Source organism: Megascapheus bottae, chromosome 6 (assembly GCF_031878675.1).
Source record: "Megascapheus bottae isolate mThoBot1 chromosome 6, mThoBot2.hap1, whole genome shotgun sequence".
Taxonomy (NCBI): Eukaryota; Metazoa; Chordata; class Mammalia; order Rodentia; family Geomyidae; genus Megascapheus; species Megascapheus bottae.
This window is the reverse complement of record NC_143514.1, coordinates 67,204,501-67,227,455: the sequence shown is the minus strand read 5'-3', so window position 1 is coordinate 67,227,455 and position 22,955 is coordinate 67,204,501. Positions and strand designations below refer to the sequence as shown.

General features: G+C 42.3%; 1 protein-coding gene across 2 annotated transcripts in view; it reads left to right on the top strand.

Annotated features, from left to right (window-relative positions):
• Positions 1-22,955, top strand: part of Gmeb1 (glucocorticoid modulatory element binding protein 1) — a 40,693-nt gene that overhangs the window by 3,585 nt on the left and 14,153 nt on the right. The window contains exons 2-7 of one of the 2 annotated variants that reach the window (XM_090335435.1): positions 5,299-5,456; positions 8,325-8,407; positions 10,635-10,759; positions 15,141-15,244; positions 16,652-16,809; positions 19,844-19,975. In XM_090335435.1, coding sequence (XP_090191561.1) covers positions 5,329-5,456; positions 8,325-8,407; positions 10,635-10,759; positions 15,141-15,244; positions 16,652-16,809; positions 19,844-19,975 — 730 coding nt within the window. In that variant the 5' untranslated portion in view covers positions 5,299-5,328. Of the gene's footprint in view, positions 1-3,964; positions 5,457-8,324; positions 8,408-10,634; positions 10,760-15,140; positions 15,245-16,651; positions 16,810-19,843; positions 19,976-22,955 lie in introns of those variants that run through there. The other variant, XM_090335434.1, reaches the window with a different exon arrangement.

The window sequence follows — 22,955 nt, the reverse complement described above, 5'->3', positions numbered from 1 at the left end:
TTTGAAACCATCCCAGGCAAGAAAATCCATGAGACTCTTAAACTTTTTTCCCCCAGTCCTGGAGCTTTGAACTCAGGGTCTGGGCACTGTCCTTGAGATTCTTTTGCTCAAGGCTATCACTCTACCACTTGAGCCATAGCACCATTTATGTCTTTTTCTGTTTATATGGTAGTGAGGAATTGAACCTGGCTTCATGCACGCTATGCAATCACTCTACCACTAAAAGTCTTCCAGCTTATATCTATTTAATCACCAGAAAACTGGAAGTAGTGCTGTGGCTTAAAGTGGTAGAGTGCTAGCCTTGAACAAAAATGAGCTCAGGGTCAGTGCCCAGGACCTTGAGTTCAAGCCCCATGAACAACAGCAACAAAATGTATACGTTATCATGTTGAATCAGACCCTTGTCCCTGACTGACACAAAACAGGTTGAAGATCATTACAATTCCCTGATATTCTCTGAAGGTTGAAGGCTAGAACATTTATTCCTCTTGGTTTCCAAGGTATGAGAGAGGTCAAGAATAAATGTGAATTCCTACTGAGGAAAGTATTTAAGAACTTAGCCACTTGCCAGGCACCAGTGGCTAATGCTGGTAATCCTAGCTACTCAGGATTGTGGTTCAAAGCCAGATGGGACACAAAAGGCCTGAGACTTATCTCCAATTAATCACCCCAAAAATAGAAGTGGTGCTGTGGCTCAAGCAGTAGAGTGCTAGCCTTGAGCAGGAGAGCACAGGGACAGTGCTCAGACCCAGAGTTCAAGCCCCATCACCGACAAAAAGAAAAAAAAAAAGAACTTAGCCACTTAATCAGAATGTCGTAAGAGGGAACTCAGCCTTAAGGTAGAAGGATCCAACTCATTCATTTGCCTAAGCTATTTTTTTTTCTTTTTAAAGTTAAAAGTACCTTTTCAGAGTAAAAAGTCTTGCTTATTATTTTGTTTTCTTTGCCAGCCCTGGGGCTTGAACTCAGGGATTGGGCACTGTCTTTGAACCTCTACCACTTCAGACACAGCACCACTTTTGGCTTTTTCTGTGTCTGTGGTACTGAGGGCTTTGCGTATGCTAGGCAAGCACTCTACCACTAGGCCAAACTCTGGCCCCTTAAATATGTTTTAAACTTTATAAAGCTAGTATTTAGTGCACAGCAAACTTATGGGGATTTATTACTCAAAAACATGCTCCAAATAGAATCAGTACTTCAGACCTATGCTCTGGAGCCTCCTCTAGAAGCTGGGTTGGGAGAATACCTTGAGTATGCTAGGAATTTGAGACCAACCTGGACAATAAATATAGCAGAAAACTTTGAAAAGTAAAACATCAAGGAAGGAAGAAAACCAACATTAAAAAACAAAACAAAAAACCAACTGAAGAAGGGAGTGGTGCTGGGAATATAGCTTAGTAGAAGAGTGTTTGCCTGGTACTTATGAGCTTGGTTTGGATCCCTAGCAAATCATCTCTCAAGTCCTCCAAGAAGTCAAGAAAGAAAAACGGTCCTTTCCAGGATGTACAGTCTGACAGGGAGCTAGCATACCACTCATTTCCTTCCTAAGGAAATGTTTTAAATGTCACAAGAAGGTTAAGTGGGGACTAGCTAGAAAACAAAGAATTCTAGAGGAAACCATGTGAAGATTCAGTTAGGATATATAGCATGTTTGAGAAATAGAAAAAAGTGATAGGAGCCCACAATATGAGAACTGAAAAGAGGGCTAATCAGGGTCTTATTTGGAAGATTTTGTGAGCTGTGTTTAGATGCTTGCACTTTATTTAACAGCAGTGAGGAATCAGCGAGGGGCTTTTAAGTGAGAAATGTCCTGTGGTCTTTCATAGGACCACTTTGGTTGCCATGTGAAGAATAAATTGCAAACTGGGACCAGAGATTAGGACACTTAAGCAGCTAGAAAAACCCAGGCTCAGATATGGTGGTGGCAGCACAGATGGAGAAGGGGAGGATGATTAAAAGATATACACACACACACACACACACACACACACACACACACACGACATAATGGTTAGGAATTGGTAGTTGATTGGATTTAGAAAGAGAGGAGTAACAAGTAATTCATATTTTCTCTCTTTTGAAAATAGGTGGAGGGTAGCATTATTTACCAAAACAGGAAATTCAGGAACAGGTTTGACAAGGAACTTGAGTTCACTTTTAAGTGTTTATTAGACATGAATGCTGTTGAAGGGGTATAGAATTCATTTAAGAAAATTGAAGCCAAGTGCAATGGCTCACGCCTGTAATCCTAGCTATTCAGAAGGCTGAGTTCTGAGGATGGCAGTTCAAACCCAGCCTGGTCACTAAAGAACATGAGGCTCTTATCTTCAGTTAACCACTAGAAAACCAGAAGTGGCGCTGTGGCTCAAGGGTTGGGATGATAACCTTAAGCTGAAGAACTCAGGGACAGTGCCCAGGCCCACAGTTCAATCCCCACAATCGACCCACCAAAAAAAAAAAGAAAAGAAAATTGAGTGTGAGAAAGTGCAGAATTAGAAATCAGGTACTAAGAGTTGTTTTTTTTTTTTGTTTTTGTTTTTGTCTGTCATGGAGCTTGAACTCTGGGCCTGGCCATTGTCCCTGAGCTCTTCAGCTCATGGCTGTTTGCCCTACCTCTTGAGCCACAGTGCCATTTTCATATTAAGAGTTTTGGCTAGGTCATTACAAGCAAAACATGTATCAGTTGAGTAGCTATATGAGGCCTATTGAGTTTTAGATAAGACAGTTAAGTACATAGGTAGGGGCTGTGGCTGATGGTGCCTGCTTGGAATCCTAGAACTGGGGACTGAAAGTATGCACTTGGGATTTAAGGTAGCATTTGGAATTGATGGCTCAGGCAGGAAGATCTCAAGTTTAGGGCCAGCCTGGGCTACATGGGGATTCCCTATCTAAAAATGCCAAAGGTTCGGAAGGGATAACGGGAGAGGTGGTATAGCTGTAGTAGAGCACTTATCTAGCATGAGGGAGGCCCTGGGTTTGATATGAGTTGAGAGGAGAATGGGAGAACAGTAGCTGTCCTTGCAGAAGGTGTAGTGACCGTCATGGAGATAGAGTTCTCAGTTGACAGTAATACAGAGCTCAGTGTGTAAACAAGTAGGAGGGAGTTACAGGGTAGATGTTGAAGGAATATAGAAAATATATAGTGGCTTTATGGAGGCATGGGCTTTAAATTGGGCCTTAAAGGGAAAGGAAATGAGATAGAAAGATATTTGGGCTTAGGGAATAACAGGCTCAGCCGGCCAGGTGGTTCACACCTGTAATCCTAGCTACTCAGGAGACTGAGATCTGAGGATCCAGGTTCAAAGCCAGCCCAGACACAAAAGGACCTGAGACTCTAATCTCCATTTAACCTCTAGAAAATGAGAAGTGGGGCTTGCCACAAGGATAGGGTGGTAGCCTTGGGCTGAAGGGCTCAGAAACAGTGTCCAGGATCAGAAATCTAACATTACAGAATACAGTGGGTGGTTGATAGGCTAAAGCTTAAGGTTCTTGGGGTGTGATAGCTGCAGATAAAAGGGGAAGGGCCTAGAGGGTCACAATGGCTCACGCCTGTAATCTTAGCTACTCAAGAGGCTGAGATCTGAGGATCCAGGTTCAAAGCCAGCCTGGGTACAAAAGGACCGGAGACCCGGGGCCGGGAGTTTGGCCTATTGGTTAAAGTGCTTGCCTAGCATGCACGAAGACCCGGGTTTGGTTCCTCGGTACCACATACATAGAAAAAAGCTGGAAGTGGTGCTGAGGCTCAAGTGGCAGAGCTCTAGCCTTGAGAAAGTCCAAGGACAGTGCTCAGGCCCTGAGCTCAAGCCCAGGACTGGCAAAAAAAAAAAAAAAAAAAAAAAAAAAAGAAAAAAAGAAAATGGGAACTGGGGCTTGGCTCAAGGGTAAGGTGGTAGCCTTGAGCTGAAGAGCTCAGGGACAGTGCCTAGGCTGAGTTCAAGCCTATGACCTACAACAAAACAAACAAACAAATGTGGAAGGGCCTTTTGAGGCTTAAGAGGTGGATTTTGAGTACAGTGGTTAAGTATGTGAAGTATAAACAAACAAATACTGTGGCAGAGCTGACCCTAGTTAGTTACATATTGCAATTTCACATTCATTGTCTGCCTCTGCTACATGTTTAACTATGTGCTCTTTTCTATATACTCTTCAGAAACTTTCAACTGTGAGTATTAACAGTTGCAGACTATAACTGCTAGTAAGATTGGATAATGTTTCCAGTTACTTTAGAACCCAGTAGCACACAGTGTTGAATGCTGGTTTCCTCCATATCTCTGCAAGGGGGATGTCAGCAAGACAATCTTTCTAGTCAGTTGGAGGCAGAGATGTGAAGTCCCAGAGGTCGTGCAGATGAATTCAGCATTTAGTATTGAACTGTGTAATGTAGTCATCTTCTCTTTCCCATACAGTTCAGTTCATTAGTCAGTAGATAGTAGGTATTTATAACAGAAAACTTGGGGAGGTATGTATTGGCTAGTTGAATAGAAAACAGGTATGATTAATTCTTTACAAGAACTTATTGTTTGGGATAGAACTAGTTATATGACATTTTAAATTGAAGTGCTGGGAATGTGGCTTAGTGGTAGAGTGCTTGCTTACCATGTATGAAGCCCTGGGTTTAATTCCTCAGTACCACCTATACAGGGGGAAAAATAGGTCCTAGGTGGCACTGTAGTTCAAGTGGTAGAGGCCCAGGCCCTGAGTTCAAGCCTCAGGATTGGCGCAAAAAAGAAAGAAAGAAAGAAAACCTCTCATTTGTAGTGCCATATAGGACATATTTCCAACATTGTTGATCTCAAGCTACCATCTTGATGGCATTACACGTCAGAGCAAGAAAAGATGCACACAATTGGTTTCCAGGAGAGCTAGCTTTAGCATGGGTTAATCACACATACTAAAAAAAACCATGAACAGGGGCCGGGAGTTTGGCCTAGTGGTTAAAGTGCTTGCCTAGCATTCATAGAGACCCAGGTTCGATTCCTCGGTACCACATACATAGAAAAAAGCCAGAAGTGGTGCTGAGGCTCAAGTGGTAGAGCTATAGCCTTGAGAAAGTCCAAGGACAGCGCTCAGGCCCTGAGCTTAAGCCCAGGACTGGCAAAAAATAAATAAATAAATAAATAAATAAATAAATCATGAACACATGCTAAAATCAGAGCTCATATTAGCCCCTTTCACAGTTTAAAGGACCCTAATTTCCACAGTGCTCTTAGAAATGATGGCCACTATCTTGATATTTCTTTCCTGTGGAAGCCACTGTAGAAATCAGATGAACTTACTTGTGCTTCTTGTTTCTGGCAGCAGCCTCAGCTATCTGACTTCATGTAAAAGATGGCTAATGCGGAAGTGAGTGTCCCAGTGGGAGATGTGGTTGTGGTACCCACTGAAGGAACTGAAGGAGAGAACCCTGAAGACACTAAAACCCAAGTGATCTTGCAGTTACAACCTGTGCAACAAGGGTAAGTGGCCAGAGATTTGGATATTCTGAAAAAATTCTGAGAGGTCTAAAAGGTAAGGAAATAATAGCTATGGCTGCTTAGCACAATGAACCATTCAACATCAATCAGAGCTGGCTGAGTTTTCATCTCTATAATGTATTATGTATTATATTTGTCCATTTAATAGTTATTACAATAGCTATCTATTTCTTTATGTTTCTCTTTTCCACTGTGAGCTCCTTCAAGGTAAGTTCTGTGGTTCCCTCATCTTACAAAAAGACACATTTAGCCTAGGGCTTCTTTACATATTTCTCACAGGCAGTATAGTTAGTGCCAGGAAATTGGAGACAGCAGGTACAAAAGCTTTCTGCTACATGCTTTCTAAATTTTCCTGGGTGGGAAAACTGTCAAGCTTAATCTATCAAAATGTATATGTGTATGTATTACTGGGCACCAGTAGTTCATGCCTATAATCTTAGCTACTTAGCTACTCAGTGATCTGAGGATCACTGTTCAAAGCCAACCCAAACAACAAGTCCATAAAACTTCCTTTTTTTTTTTTTTCTTCCTCTAGGGCATGGGGCTTGAATTTAGGGTGCTGTCTCTGTGCTTTTTTGTTAAAGGTTAGCGCACTGCCTCTTTCAGCCACAGAGCTACTTCTGGTTTTTCTGATAGTTAATTGGCGATAAGAGTCTCACAGACTTCTGCCAGTGTTGTCTTTGAACCAAGATCCTTAGATCTCAGCCTCCTGAGTAGATAGGATTATAGGCATAAGCCACTGGTACCAGGCTCCAGTAAACTCTTATCTCCAATTAATCAACAAAAAGCCAAAAGCAGAGTTGGGATTCAAGGGTTAGAGTACTAGTCTTGAGCAAAAAACTCAGGAATAGCATGCAGACCCTGCAAGTCCCAAGAGTGGAACAAAAATAAAAAATTAAACGAAGTACTCCATATGCATATGAATCATGAAGGGTGAAATTATGTTTTTTAAGAGCTTTCCTTCATTTTTTTTTTTTTTTTTGCCAGTCCTGGGCTTGAGCTCAGAGCCTGAGCACTGTCCTTGGAATTTCTCAAGGCTAGCACTCTACCACTTGAGCCTTAGCACCACTTCCGGCTTTTTGCTATGTATGTGGGGTACTGAGAAATCGAACCCGGGTCTTCGTGCATGCTAGGCAAGCACTCTACCACTAGGCCAAACTCCCGGCCCCTCTTTGGGCTTTCTTAAGGCTAGAGCTCTGCCACATGAGACATAACAAACACCACTTCTGGCTTTTTCTATGTATGTGGTACCAAGGAATTGAACCTGGGTCTTCATGCATGCTAGGCAGGCACTCTTACCACTAGGCCAAACTCCCAGCCCTCCTTGCCTGCCCACCCTTCCTTCTTTCCTTCCTTCCTTCCTTCCTTCCTTCCTTCCTTCCTTCCTTCTTTTTTTTTGGAGGGGGGTAGTCATGGGGCTTGAACTCTGGCCTGGGTACTGTCCCTGAGCTCTTCTTGAGCCAGAGTTCCACTTCCCATTTTCTAGTGATTAACTGGAGATAAGAATCTCTCAGCTTCATATTGCCCAGGCTGGCTTTGAATCTTGATCCTCAGATCTCAGCCTCCTGAGTAGCTAGGATTACAGGCGAGAGCCATTGCACCCGGCTTTCTTGGGCTTTCTTAAGGTTAAAGCTCTACCACTTGAGCCACAGCATCACTTCTGGCTTTTTTTTGGGGGGGTGTGTTAATGGGGCTTGAACTCTGGCCTGGGCGCTGTCCCTGACCTCTTCAGCTCAAGGCTACCACCCTACCCTTGAGCCACAGCTTCACTTCCCATTTTCTAGTGATTAATTGGAGGTAAGAGTCTCTCCTTTATATTATTACTATTTTTTTTTGCCAGTCCTGGGGCTTGAACTCAAGGCCTGGGTGTTGTCCTTAGACACTTTTTGCTCAAGGCTAGTATCCTGCCACGTGAGCTACAGTACCACTTCTGACTTTTTCTGAGTATATGGTACCAAGAAATTGAACCCAAGGTTTCGTGTATGCTAGGCAAGTACTCTACCATTAGGCTACATTCCCGGCCCCCTGAATTATTATTATTTTTTTTTTTTGCCAGTCCTGGGCTTGAGCTCAGGGCCTGAGCACTGTCCTTGGACTTTCTCAAGGCTAGAGCTCTACCACTTGAGCCTCAGCACCACTTCTGGCTTTTTTGTATGTATGTGGTACCAAGGAATCAAACCCGGGTCTTCGTGCATGCTAGGCAAGCACTTTAACCACTAGGCCAAACTCCTGGCCTCCCCCCCCTGAATTATTTTTAAAATATGTTAAAAATAAATAATATGACCAGGAGCACGGCCTAGTGGCAAAGTGCTTGCTTATCATGCACAAAGTCCTGGGTTCAATTCCTCAGTACCACATACATAGAAAAAGCCAGAAGTGGTACTGTGGCTCAAGTCGTAGAGCTCTAGCCTTGAGAAAGTCCAAGGACAGTGCTCAGGCCCTGAGCAAAAAATAAAAATAAAACAAAAAGTATGGGGTTGGGAGTTTGGCCTACTGGTAGAGTGCTTGCTAGCATGCACAAAGACCTGGGTTCGATTTCTCAGTACCACATTCATAAAAAAAAAAAAAAAGCCAGGCCGGGCATGGTGGCTCACGCCTGTAATCCTAACTATTCAGGAGGCTAAGATCTGAGGATCAAGGTTCAAAGCCAGCCTAGGCACAAAAGGACCTGAGACTTTTATCTCCAATTAACATTTAGAAAATGGGAAGTGGGGCTTGGCTCAAGGGTAGGTTGGTGGCCTTGAGCTGAAGAGCTCAGAGACAAGGCCCAGGACTATTTCAAGCCCCTAAAAAAAAAATGTAGCCTTTTGTTGTGAATATTATTTTTTTCATGACATACTTTTACAACAGGATTTATGAACCTGGATCAGAGAACAACACAGCAGTTGTAGCAGTGGAAACTCACACAATCCACAAAATTGAAGAAGGAATTGGTAAGTTTTTGTTATTGTGGTAACTTTGACTTTATCCTTAGCTTTCTTCCTTGAGTACCTCTTCCCTGAAACATAGGAAAGCATAAAGATAAGAGTCACAGCCTAGGCTGGCCTGAGCATAAATTGAGAATCTTCCTCAAAAATAACCAAGCGAGGACAAAAACACGAGATGGGGTATCAATGTGTGAGAAGTAATGCACTTACTACCTGACAAATGTAAGCCACCAGCTCATGCCTATAATAATGGTTCCAGGCCAGCCCAAGGAAGAAAAGTCCAGAAGACCTCCATCTCAGTAGATCAAAGCTATATACAGTGATATGCCCTTGCCATCTTGAAAACAAGAGGAAGCCTCAAATAAGCAGATTGCTATTTAGCCCTATGTCTAAGCAGGAAGGGGAATCTTATCTCAAAAATCAACATAAAGGGTCAGGAGTGGTGCCTAGTGTTAGAGTGCTCGCCTAGCATGCACAATGCCCTCCCTGGGTTTGATTCCTCCATACCACATAGACAGAAAAAGTCGAAAGTGGCAAAGCCCTTGCCTTGAGCAAAGTTTCCCAGGGTACTGCCTAGGCCTTGAGTTCAAGCCCCTGGACTGGCAAAAAAAAAATCAACATAGAGCTAGAGGCATGGTTCAGGGGTATAGTGCTGACCCCTAGCAAGTATAAGGTCCTAGTTAAAACCCAAGTATAACAAAAAGAAAAAGAAAAGTCCTATGCTAGTAAAAATCAACAAAGCTGGACCAGGAGTTTGGCCTAGGGGCAGAGTTCTTGCCTAGCATGAATGAAACCCTGGGTTCAATTCCTCAGTACCACATAAACAGAAAAAGTTGCAGGTGGCACTGTGGTTCAAGTGGTACAGTGCTAGCCTTGAGCAAAGGAGGCTTGAGGCAGAGCCCAGGCCCTGGGTTCAAGCCCCAGGACTGGCAGAACAAATAAAATGAAGCTGAAAGTGTAGCTCATTAGAGCTCTTGCCTACTAAGTCCAAAGCCTAAGTTTAAACCCCAATATTGCTGGGGGAGGGAAGGTGTTGGGGGGAAGGTGGTATAAAAGAAAGTAGAAAAGAAAAAGTACTAATATCTCCCATGTGTAGATACAGATATCTTCTAAAGAGCTGGGAGTGTTACTCAAGTGGTATGGTGCTTTCTTACCAAGCAAGTGCTAGCCTTGAATTCAAACCCTATACCACAAAATAAACACACCAATAAGCAACCTAGAAAGAAAAGAAAACCAGTTGGAACATAAAATGAATTTTAATACATAGTAGGCTGAGATTAAGAGAATCACATGTTGAATCTTTTTTTTTGTCAGTTGTTGGTCTTGAACTCTGGGCCTGGGCATTGTCCCTGAGCTCTTCAGCTCAAGGCTGCCACCCTACCCTTGAGCCAAGCCCCACTTCCCTGTTTGCTAGAGGTTAATTGGAGATAAGAATCTCAGGTCCTGGGCCGGGAGTTTGGCCTAGTGGTTAAAGTGCTTGCCTAGCTTGCATGAAGACCTGGGTTCGATTCCTCGGTACCACATACATAGAAAAAAAGTCAGAAGTGGTGCTGAGGCTCAAGTGGTAGAGCTCTAGCCTTGAGAAAGTCCAAGGACAGTGCTCAGGCCCTGAGCTCAAGCCCAGGACTGGCAAAAAAAAAAAAAAAAAAAAAAAGGAATCTCAGGTCCTTTTGTGCCTGGGCTGGCTTTGAACCTTGATCTTCAGATCTCACCCTCCTGAGTAGCTAGGATTATAGGCGTGAGCCACCCACTTGCAAGATTTATTTTATTTATTAATTTATTTTTTTAATGATAAATTAATAAATAGTATATAAAGGTATTGTAGTGTAGTGTTTAACACTTACACTTGGAATTTGGTAAGAAATAGCTGCTATTTCAAATTTCTTCAAATGGGTTCCTAATACTAACATATCCCACCCATATATGCACTCATAAAATTGATAGTTTAGTCCTTTGTGAGACTGTAGGTTTAGTATTTTTTTTTGCCAGTCCTGGGCTTAAGCTCAGGGCCTAAGCATTGTCCTTGGATTTTTCTCAAGGCTAGAGCTCTACCACTTGAGCCTCAGCACCACTTCCGGCTTTTTCTAAGTATGTGGTACCGAGGAATCGAAGCCAGGTCTTTGTGCATGCTAGGCAAGCACTCTACCACTAGGCCAAACTCCCGGTCCCTAGTATTTAAGTTTTGAGGAAGAGTTGTTCAATAAATAACTGATTTTTCCCCTTCAACTTTCAGATACAAGTACTATAGAAGCAAATGAGGATATGGAAATTGCTTATCCCATCACTTGTGGAGAAAGCAAAGCCATCCTCCTCTGGAAGAAGTTTGTATGTCCAGGAATAAATGTGAAGTGTGTTAAGGTAATTATCTTTTTGCTGAAAACTGTTTTTGGACTCTTTTCTTTCATTTTATTTTCTTTGGGGTTTGAACTAAGGGTTTCATCTCTTGCTCATTTTTTTCACTCAAGGCCTGGCTTTGTCTTATAAGTTTCCTTATTATTACTATTATATATATATATGTATATATATTATTATATTTATTTATTTATTTATTTTTTTGGTGGGTCATGGGGCTTGAACTTGGCCTGGTCACTGTCCCTGAGCTCTTCAGCTCAAGGCTACCACCCTACCCTTGAGTAAAGCCCTACTTCCAGTTTTCTAGTGGTTAACTAGAGATAAGAGTCTCAGGCCCTTTTGTGCCCCAGCTGGCTTTGAACCTTGATCCTCAGGTCTCAGCCTGAGTAGCTAGGATTACAGGCATGAGCCACCGTGTCCAGCTTTATAATTACTATATTTATTAACCAGTCCTAGGGCTTGAACTCAAGGATTGGGCTCTGTCCCTGAGCTTCCTTTGCTCAAAGCTAGTGCCTGTACCATTTGAGCCTCAGTGCCACTTTAGTACGGAGGAATTGAATCCAGGGCTTCATGCATGCTAGGAAGCACTCTACTACCAAGCCACATTTTAGCTATTTTAGCTGGAGAAGAGTCTTGGGATTTTTCTGCTGGAGGCTTCAAACCTTGGTCCTCAGATTTCAGCCTTCTGAGTAGCTAGAATTATAAGTGGGAGGCACCAGTACCTGGTTCAACTAGTGTTTTTTGTGTTGAACTAAGGATCAAACCCAGGATCTGGTACAGACTAGGCAGCTACTTTACTACTGAGTTACACCTTCAGTGTTTTGGATTTTTCCAGCTACTATCTTATAATGTCACAGTGAAAAAAACAAAAAAGGATTTTTTAAGTAAACTGACCTCAGTTTAAGCCCCACTAAAATACAAGTCCTGTGAAAGCCAAAAACTGTCTGTTTTCTGCCATGTAAACCCATCATGTAGAATGGTGCACTTTTTTTTTTTTTCATTTTAAAAGCAAGTTTATTCTTGGCATTTAAGGAAAACAATGCAAACTGCAAAAAAATACATATATATCTTCTGTATCAGAAAACATTTTAACCCAAGTCCCACTAAAAATAAGAGGCACTACATGATTTTTGGAAAAAAGTTAACAGAAGCACTGTGATTGTTAACATTATACTAAATTATAATAACGTGGTGGCATTCATTGGTAACTTATCACAGGAAACTTGCAATAAGCCTTGGCAATTTTAACTTTTGCAATGTTCAAGAACATTAGAAATCAGATTTTATTACCCAATTTGGAATAATCACTTATTAAAAACTAATGATTACCTTTTCAAATAGGCAAGGGTTTTTGTTTGCTCCCTCCTCCCGTCCGCTGGGTACAAATCCAGGGCTCTGGGCATGTTTGGCACGTGCTCTACCTTATTTATATATGTTAGACACATATGTCCCAGGTAAATCTGGGAATCTTTCCAAACATTAATTTTCAGCTTTTTAAAACATGGTATATGGAATTTCACCTATTGAGCAACATTGAACTATCTACTTTATACTAAGTAAACACTAGACTATTTCCTTCTACCTAGGATGCATGTATCATTGACAAACCATTTGGTCTCTATTTCTATAGCCAGATTTGGATTTACCTATTGTATGCCTCTAAAACTTATTGGACTTCTTGGGGGCCGGAGTTTGGCCTAGTGGTAGAGTGCTTGCCTAGCATGCACGAAGACCAGGGTTCAATTCCTCGGTACCCCGCATACATAGCAAAAAGCCAGAAGTGGTGCTGAGGCTCAAGAGGTAGAGTGCTAGCCTTGAGAAAGTCCAAGGATAGTGCTCAAGCCCTGAGCTCAAGCCCAGGACTGGCAAAGAAAAGAAAAAATAAATAAAACTTATTGGACTTCTTCACAGTACTTATGCTTACAACTGTATATTTGTACCTGCTGTATAATAAACTCCTATTAAGTACTAGCTGAATGATTATAAATAAATATCTGCATCAGTATCTATCCCATCCGCTGTTTCCTGAGGATATATCTCATAAGACATAGAATAAATCTGGGCCGGGAGTTTGGCCTAGTGGTTAAAGTGCTTGCCTAGCATGCATGAAGACCCGGGTTCGATTCCTCGGTACCACATACATAGAAAAAAGCTGGAAGTGGTGCTGAGGCTCAAGTGGTAGAGCTCTAGCCTTGAGAAAGTCCAAGGACAGTGCTCAGGCCCTGAGCTCAAGCCCAGGACTGGCAAAAAAAAACCAAAAAAAAACAAAAAAGACATAGAATAAATCTTTCCAAACACTTAAAAAAAAAATAAAGTAAGCTACTATATATACCAGGCACTGGTGGCTCATGCTACTGAGAAGGCTGAGACTGAGGATTGTAGTTTAAAGCCAGCCTTGGCATGAAAGGCCATGAAATTTATCCCCAATAAATTACTCAAAAAAGCTGGAAGTGGCACTGTGGTTCAGGTGGTAGAACACTAGCATTAAGCAAAAAGAATGGTGCACTTTTTATCTCCAAAATAACCAACAAAAAGATCAGGCTGAAGAGCTGGGCGAGGTGGCTCACACTTATACTCAGGAAGCTGAGATCTGAGGATTGTGATTCAAAGCTAGCCCAGGCTCCAAAGTCTGTGCAACTTTTCGATTAACCATCAGAAAACCAGAAATGGCACTGTGGCTCAAGTGATAGAGTACTAGCCTTGAGCTGAAGAACTCAGGGACAGTGCCCAGGCCCACAGTTCAAGCCCCACAGCTAACCAAAAAAAAAAAACAAAAAAAAATAACAAAAAACAAGAAGAGTTAAAAAAAAAAAAAAAAAAAGAGGTAGGGCCGAGAGTTTGGCCTAGTGGTTAAAGTGCTTGCCTAGCATGCACAAAGACCCCAGTTCGATTCCTTAGTACCACATATATAGAAAAAGCCAGAAGTGGTACTGAGGCTCAAGTGGTAGAGCTCTAGCCTTGAGAAAGTCCAAGGACAGTGCTCAGACCCTGAGCTCAAGCCCAGGACTGGCAAAAAACAAAAACAAACAAACAAAAAAAATGAGGTCATATACTAGACAAGACTTGTGCTGGGCTCACACCTATAATCTGACATGATAATTGCAGCAGTAGTATACACCTGTAATCTTAGCTACTAATGAAATAGAGATCTGGATAGAGGTTCAAAGCCAGCCTATAAGATTTTTCTATAGTTAATCAGCAAAATGTTGGAAGTTAAGGTATGGTATACACACCTGTAATCCTAACTACTCATGAGATAGAGATCTGGATAGAGGTTCAAAGCCAGCCTATTAGACTTTTCTCCAGTTAATCAGCAAAGTGTTGGAAGTTAAGGTGTGGCTCAAATCATAGAATGTCAGAGTGAAAAAAAGCCAAGTAAGAGCACAAGGTCCTGAGTTCAAGCCTACACACACACACACACACACACACACACACACACACACACACGCAAACACACACACCACTGCTACTACCACCACACCACATGATTTGAAATATTATCTTTGTGTGTGTGTGAGTGTGTGTGTGTGGGGGGGGCGTGCCAGCCAGTTCTGGGGCTTAAACTCAGGGCCTAAGCTTTTTTACTTATTTATTTATTTTTGCCACTCCTGGACTTAAGCTCAGGGCCTGAGCACTGTCCTTGGATTTTTCTCAAGGCTAGAGCTCTACCACTTGAGCCTCAGCACCACTTCCAGCTTTTTCTAAGTATGTGGTACCAAGGAATTGAACCCAGGTATTCGTGCATGCTATACAAGCACTCTACCACTAGGCCAAACTCCCAGCCCCACTTTTTTTTTTTTTTTTACTCAAGGTTAATGCTCTACCATTTGAATCATAGCTCTGCTTAAGCTTTATGGTGGTTAATCGGAGATAACAGTCTCACAGACTTTCTTGTATAGGCTGGTCTCCTCCAGATCTCAGCCTCCCGAGTAGCTAGAGTTACATGCATGAGCCACCAGAGCCTGGCCCTAAGTTTCTTTTGTTCAAGGCTAGTGCTCTAACCACTTGAACCACACAGTTCTATTTCCAGCTTTTTGGTAATTTATTGGAGGAAGGAATCTCATAATCTTTCTTGTCTAGGCTGGCTTCAGACTGAGATCCTCAGATCTTAGTGTCCTGAGTAGCTAGGATTACAAATCTAAAGGCAGGGTCTCACTATGTAGCCCTCTATACTGGCCTTAAATTTACTCTACATTTTAGGCTAGAACTCATGATCAAGTTATCTGAGTGCAGGGGTTGTAGGTGTCTACCAACATGCCTGTTTTTTTTTTTTTCTTGTTTTTTTGTTTTTTGGGATTTTATATATAGGAAGTAGACTTATTATTTCTTTTCCTTTTACCTGCATAAGTGAATATTGGACTACTTTGGATTTTTCTTTTTACTTTAGTTCAATGATCAGTTGATCAGTCCCAAACATTTTGTTCATCTGGCGGGGAAGTCCACTTTGAAGGACTGGAAGAGAGCCATTCGTTTGGGTGGAATCATGCTTAGGTAAGTATGTGGCAAGCACATAGCCTTCAACAAACTTTGGGACACTTGAACAGTGGAATCCAGCCTTTTCTCTTTAACCGAATAGTTCTACTCTGAGAATTTGCTTGAGCTGGGTGTGGTGGCTCATGCTTATAATCCTAACTACTCTGGAGGCTGAAATCTGAGGATCAAGGTTCAAAGCCAACCTGGGCATTAAAAACCATGAGACTGTAATCTCCAATTAACCATTAGAAAACCAGAGTAGCTCTGTGGCTCAAGAGATAATGTGGTGCCTTGAGCTGAGGAGCTCAGGGACAGGGCACAGGCCCTAGAGTTCAAGCCCCATGACTGACTGAAAAAAAAAAAAAAGAGCTCGAATAAATCATGTTATATGATTTGTATCAATCTTCTCTTACTCTTTGTTTTTCCCCTTGTGTGGCATTGAGGGTGAAAGCCAAAAGTCAGGCATTCTACCACCGAGTTATACTCCCAGCCCTCAACTTGCTACTAAAATCTCTAGAACACAAAGACTGAGTTAAAAAAAACATTACCCAACATCTAGGGTAAATATTTCTGATAGCAAGATTGGATAGGATTCTATCTTTTCAGAGAAGCTCAATATAGATGACAGTCTTGCTTGAAATCACCAAGCAGAGAGCTGGGAATGTGGCTTAGTGGTAGAGTGCTTGCCCTGGGTTTGATTCCTCTGTACCATATTAACAGAAAAAGCCAGTGGTGGCTCTGTGACTAAAGTGTAATAGTGCTAGCTAGCCTTGAACAAAAGAAGCTCAGGAACAGAGCCCAGGCCCCAGAGTTTAAGCCCCAGGAATGGGGGAAAAAAAACAAAAATTGAGCCTTGCCAGGCACCAGTTGTGCAAACTTGTAATCCTAGCTCTCAGAGGCTGAGATCTGAGGATCATGGTTCAAAACCAGTCCAGGCACTAAAGTTCATAGATAATTAACTGGAAGTGGTGTTGTGGCTCAAGTGGTAGAGCACTGAGCTGAAGAGCTCAGGGACAGTGCCCAGGCTGAGTCCCATGAGCAACCAAAAAAAAAAAAAAAGTAGAAAGAGTACTTATAATGAGTAAGCTCAGTACTGGGTGCTAGTGATTGAAGTGGTAGAGGACCAGCCCTGAGCAGTCAAGCAGAGTAAGAGCTCTAGGCCCTAAGTTCAGCCCTGGTACTGCCCTCTGTCACCCCATTAAAAAAAAAAAAAAAAAAACAATTCAGAAGAAGTATACTGATAAATGTCAGCAGGATCTAGTCACAGTTACAATTTTTGCAACCTAATGAATTCTGATATTACTAATCAGTTTTGCTATTTTGCAGAGTATACCCAATAATGTCATGCCTATTTATCCCTGTGACTCAGTTCTCTGAACATGAAGTACAGGCTGAAAAGTGCTGCTGCTTGTCTTCTTTTTGTAGGAAAATGATGGACTCCGGACAGATTGATTTTTACCAACATGACAAAGTTTGCTCTAATACATGCAGAAGCACCAAATTTGATCTTCTGATCAGCAGTGCAAGAGCTCCAGTGCCAGGACAGCAGACAAGTGTGGTGCAGACACCCACTTCAGCCGATGGTAGGGGGTAGGAAACCACCTGAAAACCCACTGTTTCTCAGCAGCATTATTCTTCTTATTTCTCTGTTTCTTGCTTTCAACTCTTTGAGCATCAGTGTGCTGTAAGTTATGGTACTCTTGGGTGGAAACAATCTATTTTTGTCCTGGTCCATTGTGGGGCTTGATCTCAGGGCCTAGGCCCTGTCCCTGAGCTCTTTTGTTCAACGCTAACAATTTTCCTCAGCTCCACTTCTAGTTTTTGTGTAGTTAATTGGAGATAAGAATCTCATGGGGACTTTTTCCTTGGTCTGGATTTGAACTATGATCCTCAGATCTCAGCTTCCTGAGTAGCTACAATTACAGATGTGAGCCAGGACTCCTTCTCCCTCTCCCTCTCCCTTTTCTTCTCCCTCTGTCTTGCCCTCTCCTTCTGTCTCTCTCTCTCTCTCTGTCTCCCTCTCTGTCTCTCTCTCTCCCTGCCTCAAAAATGATTTTTTTATTGTCCAGACTTCCTTATTTCTTTCTTAAAATGTATGCTAAGGGGGCCAGGAGTGTGGGCTAGTGATAAAGTGTTTGCCTTGTGTTTCTGAAACCCTGGGTTCAATTCCTCAGTGTCACATTCACAATAAAAGATGGACGTACAATAAAAGATGGACGTGGTGCTGAGGCTCAAGGGGTAGAATCCAGGGCTTTGTGCATGCTAGGTGTGCAAGTTATGCTCGCGGTCCGACTCTTGTGACTTTATAAGTTGTCTTTCCCTTTCCATTCAGAATAAGAGGAAAACATTTTCTTTTGGGAGGAAGAATTTTTTTTTTAATTTAATTTAATTTTTTTTTTTTTTTTGTCAGTGCTGAGGCTTGAACACAGGGCCTGAGCTCTTTACTGAGCTTCTTTTGTCCAAAGCTAGCACTATACTACTTGAGCCACAGTGTCACGTCTGGCTTTTTCTGTTTATGTGGTACTGAGGAATTGAACCCAGGACTTCATGCATGCTAAGCAAGCACTCTACCTCTCAGTGATATTTCCAGCCCAGGAGGAAGAATTTATTTTATTTTTTTTTTTGCCAGCCCAGGGCTTTGAGCTCAGGTCCTGAGTACTATTCTTGGGGTTTTCTCAAGGCTAGAATTCTACCACTTGAGCCACAGCACCACTTCTGGCTTTTTTTTTTTTTTTCTCTGTGTATGTGGTACCGAGAAATCAAACCCAGGCCTTCGTGCATGCTAGGCAAACACTCTACCACTAGGACAAACTCCTGGCCCAGGAAGCATTTCTTTAGAAATCCAGTATTCATCCTGGCTTATCCTGGAGTCTAGGCTTATGTATGTTTTTGTAGTCCTGGATATTGAACTCTTGTACCTGCTTAAGCAACCTCTCTCATTTAAGCTGTGCCTCAGCCTTTTGTTTTGTTTTGTTTTGTTTTTTAGATAGAATTTTTTTTTTTTTTTTTGCCAGTCCTGGGGCTGGAACTCAGGGCCTGAACACTGTCCTTGGGCTTTCTCAGGGCTACAGAGCCTCACCACTTGAGCCTCAGCACCACTTCTGGCTTTTTTCTATGTATGTGGCACTGAGGAATGGAACCCTCGTGCATGCTAAGCAGGCACTCTACCTCTAGGCCAAATCTCATTAGCTTTGTTTGTAAGGGCCTCAAGTAACTAATTATAGGTACATACCTCTATGGCTTAACTCTGATAATTTTCTTTCTTTTTAACAATCTAATTTTTTCCCAGTGGTAATAGGATTTGAACTCAAGGCCTTAAGCTTGCTAGGCAGGGTAGGTACTCTATTACATCAGCAAAATCTCCAGCCTTGTTTTTTTTTGTTTTTTGTTTTTGTTTTTTTAGTGTGAGACAAATCTTGCTATTTAACTCAGTCTGACCTTGAGCTCTCAATCTTTCTTTCCTGTTTCTGCATCCTGAGTACTAAGATTATAGGGTTGCACCATCACACCTAGCTAGGAGATTAATTTTTTTTTTTTTTTTTTTTGCCAGTCCTGGGCTTGAGCTCAGAGCCTGAGCACTGTCTTTAGACTTTCTCAAGGCTAGAGCTCTACCACTTGAGCCTCAGCACCACTTTTGGCTTTTTTTTCTATGTATGTGGTACCGAGGAATCGAACCTGGGTCTTCGTGCATGCTAGGTAAGCACTCAACCACTAGGCCAAACTCCCAGCCCAGGAGATTCATTTTTAAAATATGGACCTGGGCCGGGAGTTTGGCCTAGTGGCAGAGTGCTTGCCTAGCATGCACAAAGACCCGGGTTTGATTCCTTGGTACCACGTACATAGAAAAAAGCCAGAAGTAGTGCTGTGCCTCAAGTGATAGAGCTCTAGCCTTTAGAAAGCCCAAGAACAGTGCTCAGGCTCTGAGCCCAAGCCCAAGATTGGCAAAATAAAATGAAATAAATAAAATAAAATATGGACCTGTAAACCAGGTACTGGTGGTTCATATCTGCAATTCAGTTTTGCTACTCAAGAGGCTAAGATTTTTTTTTTTTTTTTGGTGGTGGTGGACTTGAACTCTGGGCCTGGGCATTGTCCATGAAGGCTACCATCCTACCCCTTGAGCCACAGTGTCACTTTTGGCTTTCTGGTGGTTAATTGGAGATAAGAACCTCATGAACTTTAACTTCAGTGCTCGGGCTGGCTTTGAGTCTTGATCCTCAGATCTTAGCCTCCCGAGTAGCTAGGATTACAGGTGTGAGCCACCTCACACAGCTTTCTTTTTTTTTTTTCTCTCTATTTTTTTATTGTAATTAGTAAAAGGGTTACATGATGTTTGCCAGATAGAAGGTGCATTAATTCACATACATTGATACCCTTTCACATGTCTTGGTACCCATTTCCCTCCCCCCCCACACACCCCTCACACAGCTTTCTAGTTCTAACTTTTATGGTGATTAATTGCATATGAGAATCTCACTTATTTTCCTATCCAGGCTGTCTTTGAATTATTATCCTCAGATCTCAGCCTCCTGAGTAGCTAGGATTACAGGCCATTAATGTATCGAGACAACTATGGCTTTTTATTCAAAGGCCTTGCATCTAATGGATTCCTTTTAGGAAGCATCACACAGATTGCCATCTCAGAAGAGAGCATGGAAGAGGCAGGACTGGAATGGAACTCAGCTCTTACTGCTGCTGTCACCATGGCCACAGAAGAGGGGATGAAAAAAGACTCAGAGGAAATTTCAGGTACTTTTTTATGTGACTCAGTTCTCTTACTGAGTTTTATAACCCTTATCATTGATATAATTATGGGTAAATAAGACTTAATTACTTTTGTTGGTTTTTCTCCTGAATGTAAATACTTACTCTAGGTACAACTATGTTTATTTTTTTTTTAATTATCTATTTATTTATTGCCAGTCCTGGTGCTTGAACTCAGGGCCTGGGCTCTTTACTGAGCTTCTTTTCGCTCAAGGCTAGCACTCTACCAATTGAGCCTCAGGGCCACTTCTGGCTTTTTCTGTGTATGTGGTACTAAGGAATTGAACCTAGGGCTTCATGCATGCTAGACAAGCAAAAAACTCTACCACTGAGCCACATTCCTAACCCCCAATATCTTACTTTTAATCCATGTAATTATCTTACTTACCACATGAGGGAATTGGGATTTTGAAATAATTCAACAGCTTGTCTAAGACCAGATATATAACCAGTAAATATCAGAGCTGAATTCAGCTGTTTGACTCTTGTAATTCTATTTTTCTTCCTATCAGACTGCCCTAACTAGATGACTTAATCAAAACAGTTAGGTAGCTGGCCGGGAGTTTGGCCTAGTAGTAGACTGCTTGCCTAGCATGCACAAATACCAGGTTCAATTCTTCAGTACCACATACGTAGAAAAAAGCCAGAAGTGGTACTGAGGCTCAAGTGGTAGAGCTCTAGCCTTGAGAAAATCTGAGGATAGTGCTCAGGCGCTGAGCTTAAGCCCAGGACTGGCGAAAAACAAAAAACAAAAAACCAGGTAGCAACTGGTGATATACTTAGAGGACAACAGGTAAGATTTCATATTATTTTCCATTTATTAATTCTTTCAAAAATATTATTTCCTTTTCTTTCTTTTCTGCTAGTGCTGGGCTTGAACTCAAGGACTGGACACTTTCCCTGAGCTTCTTTTCTTAAGTCTAGAGCTAGAATCTTATCACTTGAGCCCCACAGCTCCACTTCCTGCTTTTTGGCAGTTTATAAAAGTTTGGTGGACTTGGGCTGGGAGTTTGGCCTAGTGGTTAAAGTGCTTGCCTAGCATGCACGAAGACCCAAGTTCGATTCCTTGGTACCACATATATAGAAAAAGCCGGAAGTAGTGCTGAGGCTCAAGTGGTAGAGTTCTAGCCTTGAGAAAGTCCAAGGACAGTGCTCATGCTCTGAGCTCAAGCCCAGGACTGGCAAAAAAAAAAAAAAAGTTTGGTGGACTTGCCAGGTGTAGTAGCTCATGCCTGTAATCCTAGATACTCAGGAGGCTGAGATCTGAGGATCAAGGATCAAAGCCAGCCTGAGCACCACAGGACCTGAGACTCGTATCTCCAGTTAACCTTTAGAAAACGGGAAGTGGAGGGCCGGGAGTTTAGCCTAGTGGTGGAGTGCTTGCCTAGCATGCACAAAGACCCTGGTTCAATTCCTCGGTACTACATACATTGAACAAAGCTGGAAGCTGTGCTGAGTCTTAAGAGGTAGAGCTCTAGCCTTGAGAAAGTCTAAGGACAGTGCTCAGGCCCTGAGTTCAAACCCAGGACTGGCCAAAAAAAAAAGAGAGAGAGAGAAAATGGGAAGTGGGGTTTGGCTCAATATCTTAGCCTTCTGAATTGCTGAGATTACAGATGTAAGCCACTGGCCATCTGGCTGCCACCGCCACCACCGCCGCCTCCTCCTCCTCCTCCTCCTCCTCCTCCTCTTCCTCCTCCTCTTCCTCCTCCTCCACTTCTTCTCCTTTTCCTCCTCCTCCTCTTCCTCTTCCTCCTCCTTCTTTTTGTTACCAGTCCTGTGCTTGAGCTCAGGGCCTGAGCACTGTCCTTGAACTTTCTCAAGGCTAGAGCTCTACCACTTGAGCCTTTTTTCTATGTATGTGGTACCGAGGAATCAAAAACCTGGGCCTTCATACATGCTAGGCATGCACTCTATCAGTAAGCCATATTCCTAGCTCCAGCCCACCAAAGTCAGCCTCTATAGTTTTTTTTTTCCTGCATATATAATACCCAGGAATTGAACTCAGGGCTCCGTGCATGCTAAGCAGCACTCTACCACTAGGCCATACTCCCAACCCCTTCGTTTTGTTTTTAATCAGTGGTCCTGGGTGCTGTCCCTAAACCTATTTGTGCTCAAGGCTAGTGTTCTACCACTTGAACCACAGTTCTTCTTCCAGTTTTTGTGTGGTTTATTGCAGAAAAGAGTCTCAAGGAGACTTCTGCCCAGACTGGCTTGGAACTGCAATCCTCAGATCTCAGGCTCCTGAGTAGCTAGGATTACAGACATGAGCCTCCAATGCCTGGCTAGTTTCTATTTTTAATTGGCACTGTTCTAGAATACTAGTACATAAATGAAAGGACTTTAGCCACTATCATCAGGGAGCTTTCAGTCCTACCTACCCAACTATTTTTATTTTCTTAATATATGACTAGGAGTAGTATATCTTTAATTAATATTTATTGTAATGTCTTTATCACATCCATTTTATAATATCAAGTTTAAGCTTGTTCAAATATTACTTCATTTAAACATTTAACGTTTCTGTAATATTTGACTTAATCTTTTTTTTTTTTTTTTTTGCCAGTCCTGGGCTTGAGCTCAGGGCCTGAGCACTGTCCTTGGACTTTCTCAAGGCTAGAGCTCTACCACTTGAGCCTCAGCACCATTTCTGGCTTTTTTCTATGTATGTGGTACCGAGGAATCGAACCCGGGTCTTCATGCATGCTAGGCAAGCACTCTACCACTAGGCCAAACTCCCAGCTGACTTAATCTTTTTTTTGTGTGCTGGTAGTAGGGCTTGAACTCAGGGCCTCTTGGTCTTGTTTAGGTATTTCCATTCATTGCTGGCACTCTGCCACATGAGCCACAACTCTACCCCTAGCTCTTTGCTGGTTAATTAGAGGTATGAGTCTCATGGCTTTCCTTCCCTGACTAGCTTTGTCCTACAGATCTGTCTCTAGGCAAATGCCTACAGGATTATAGGCAA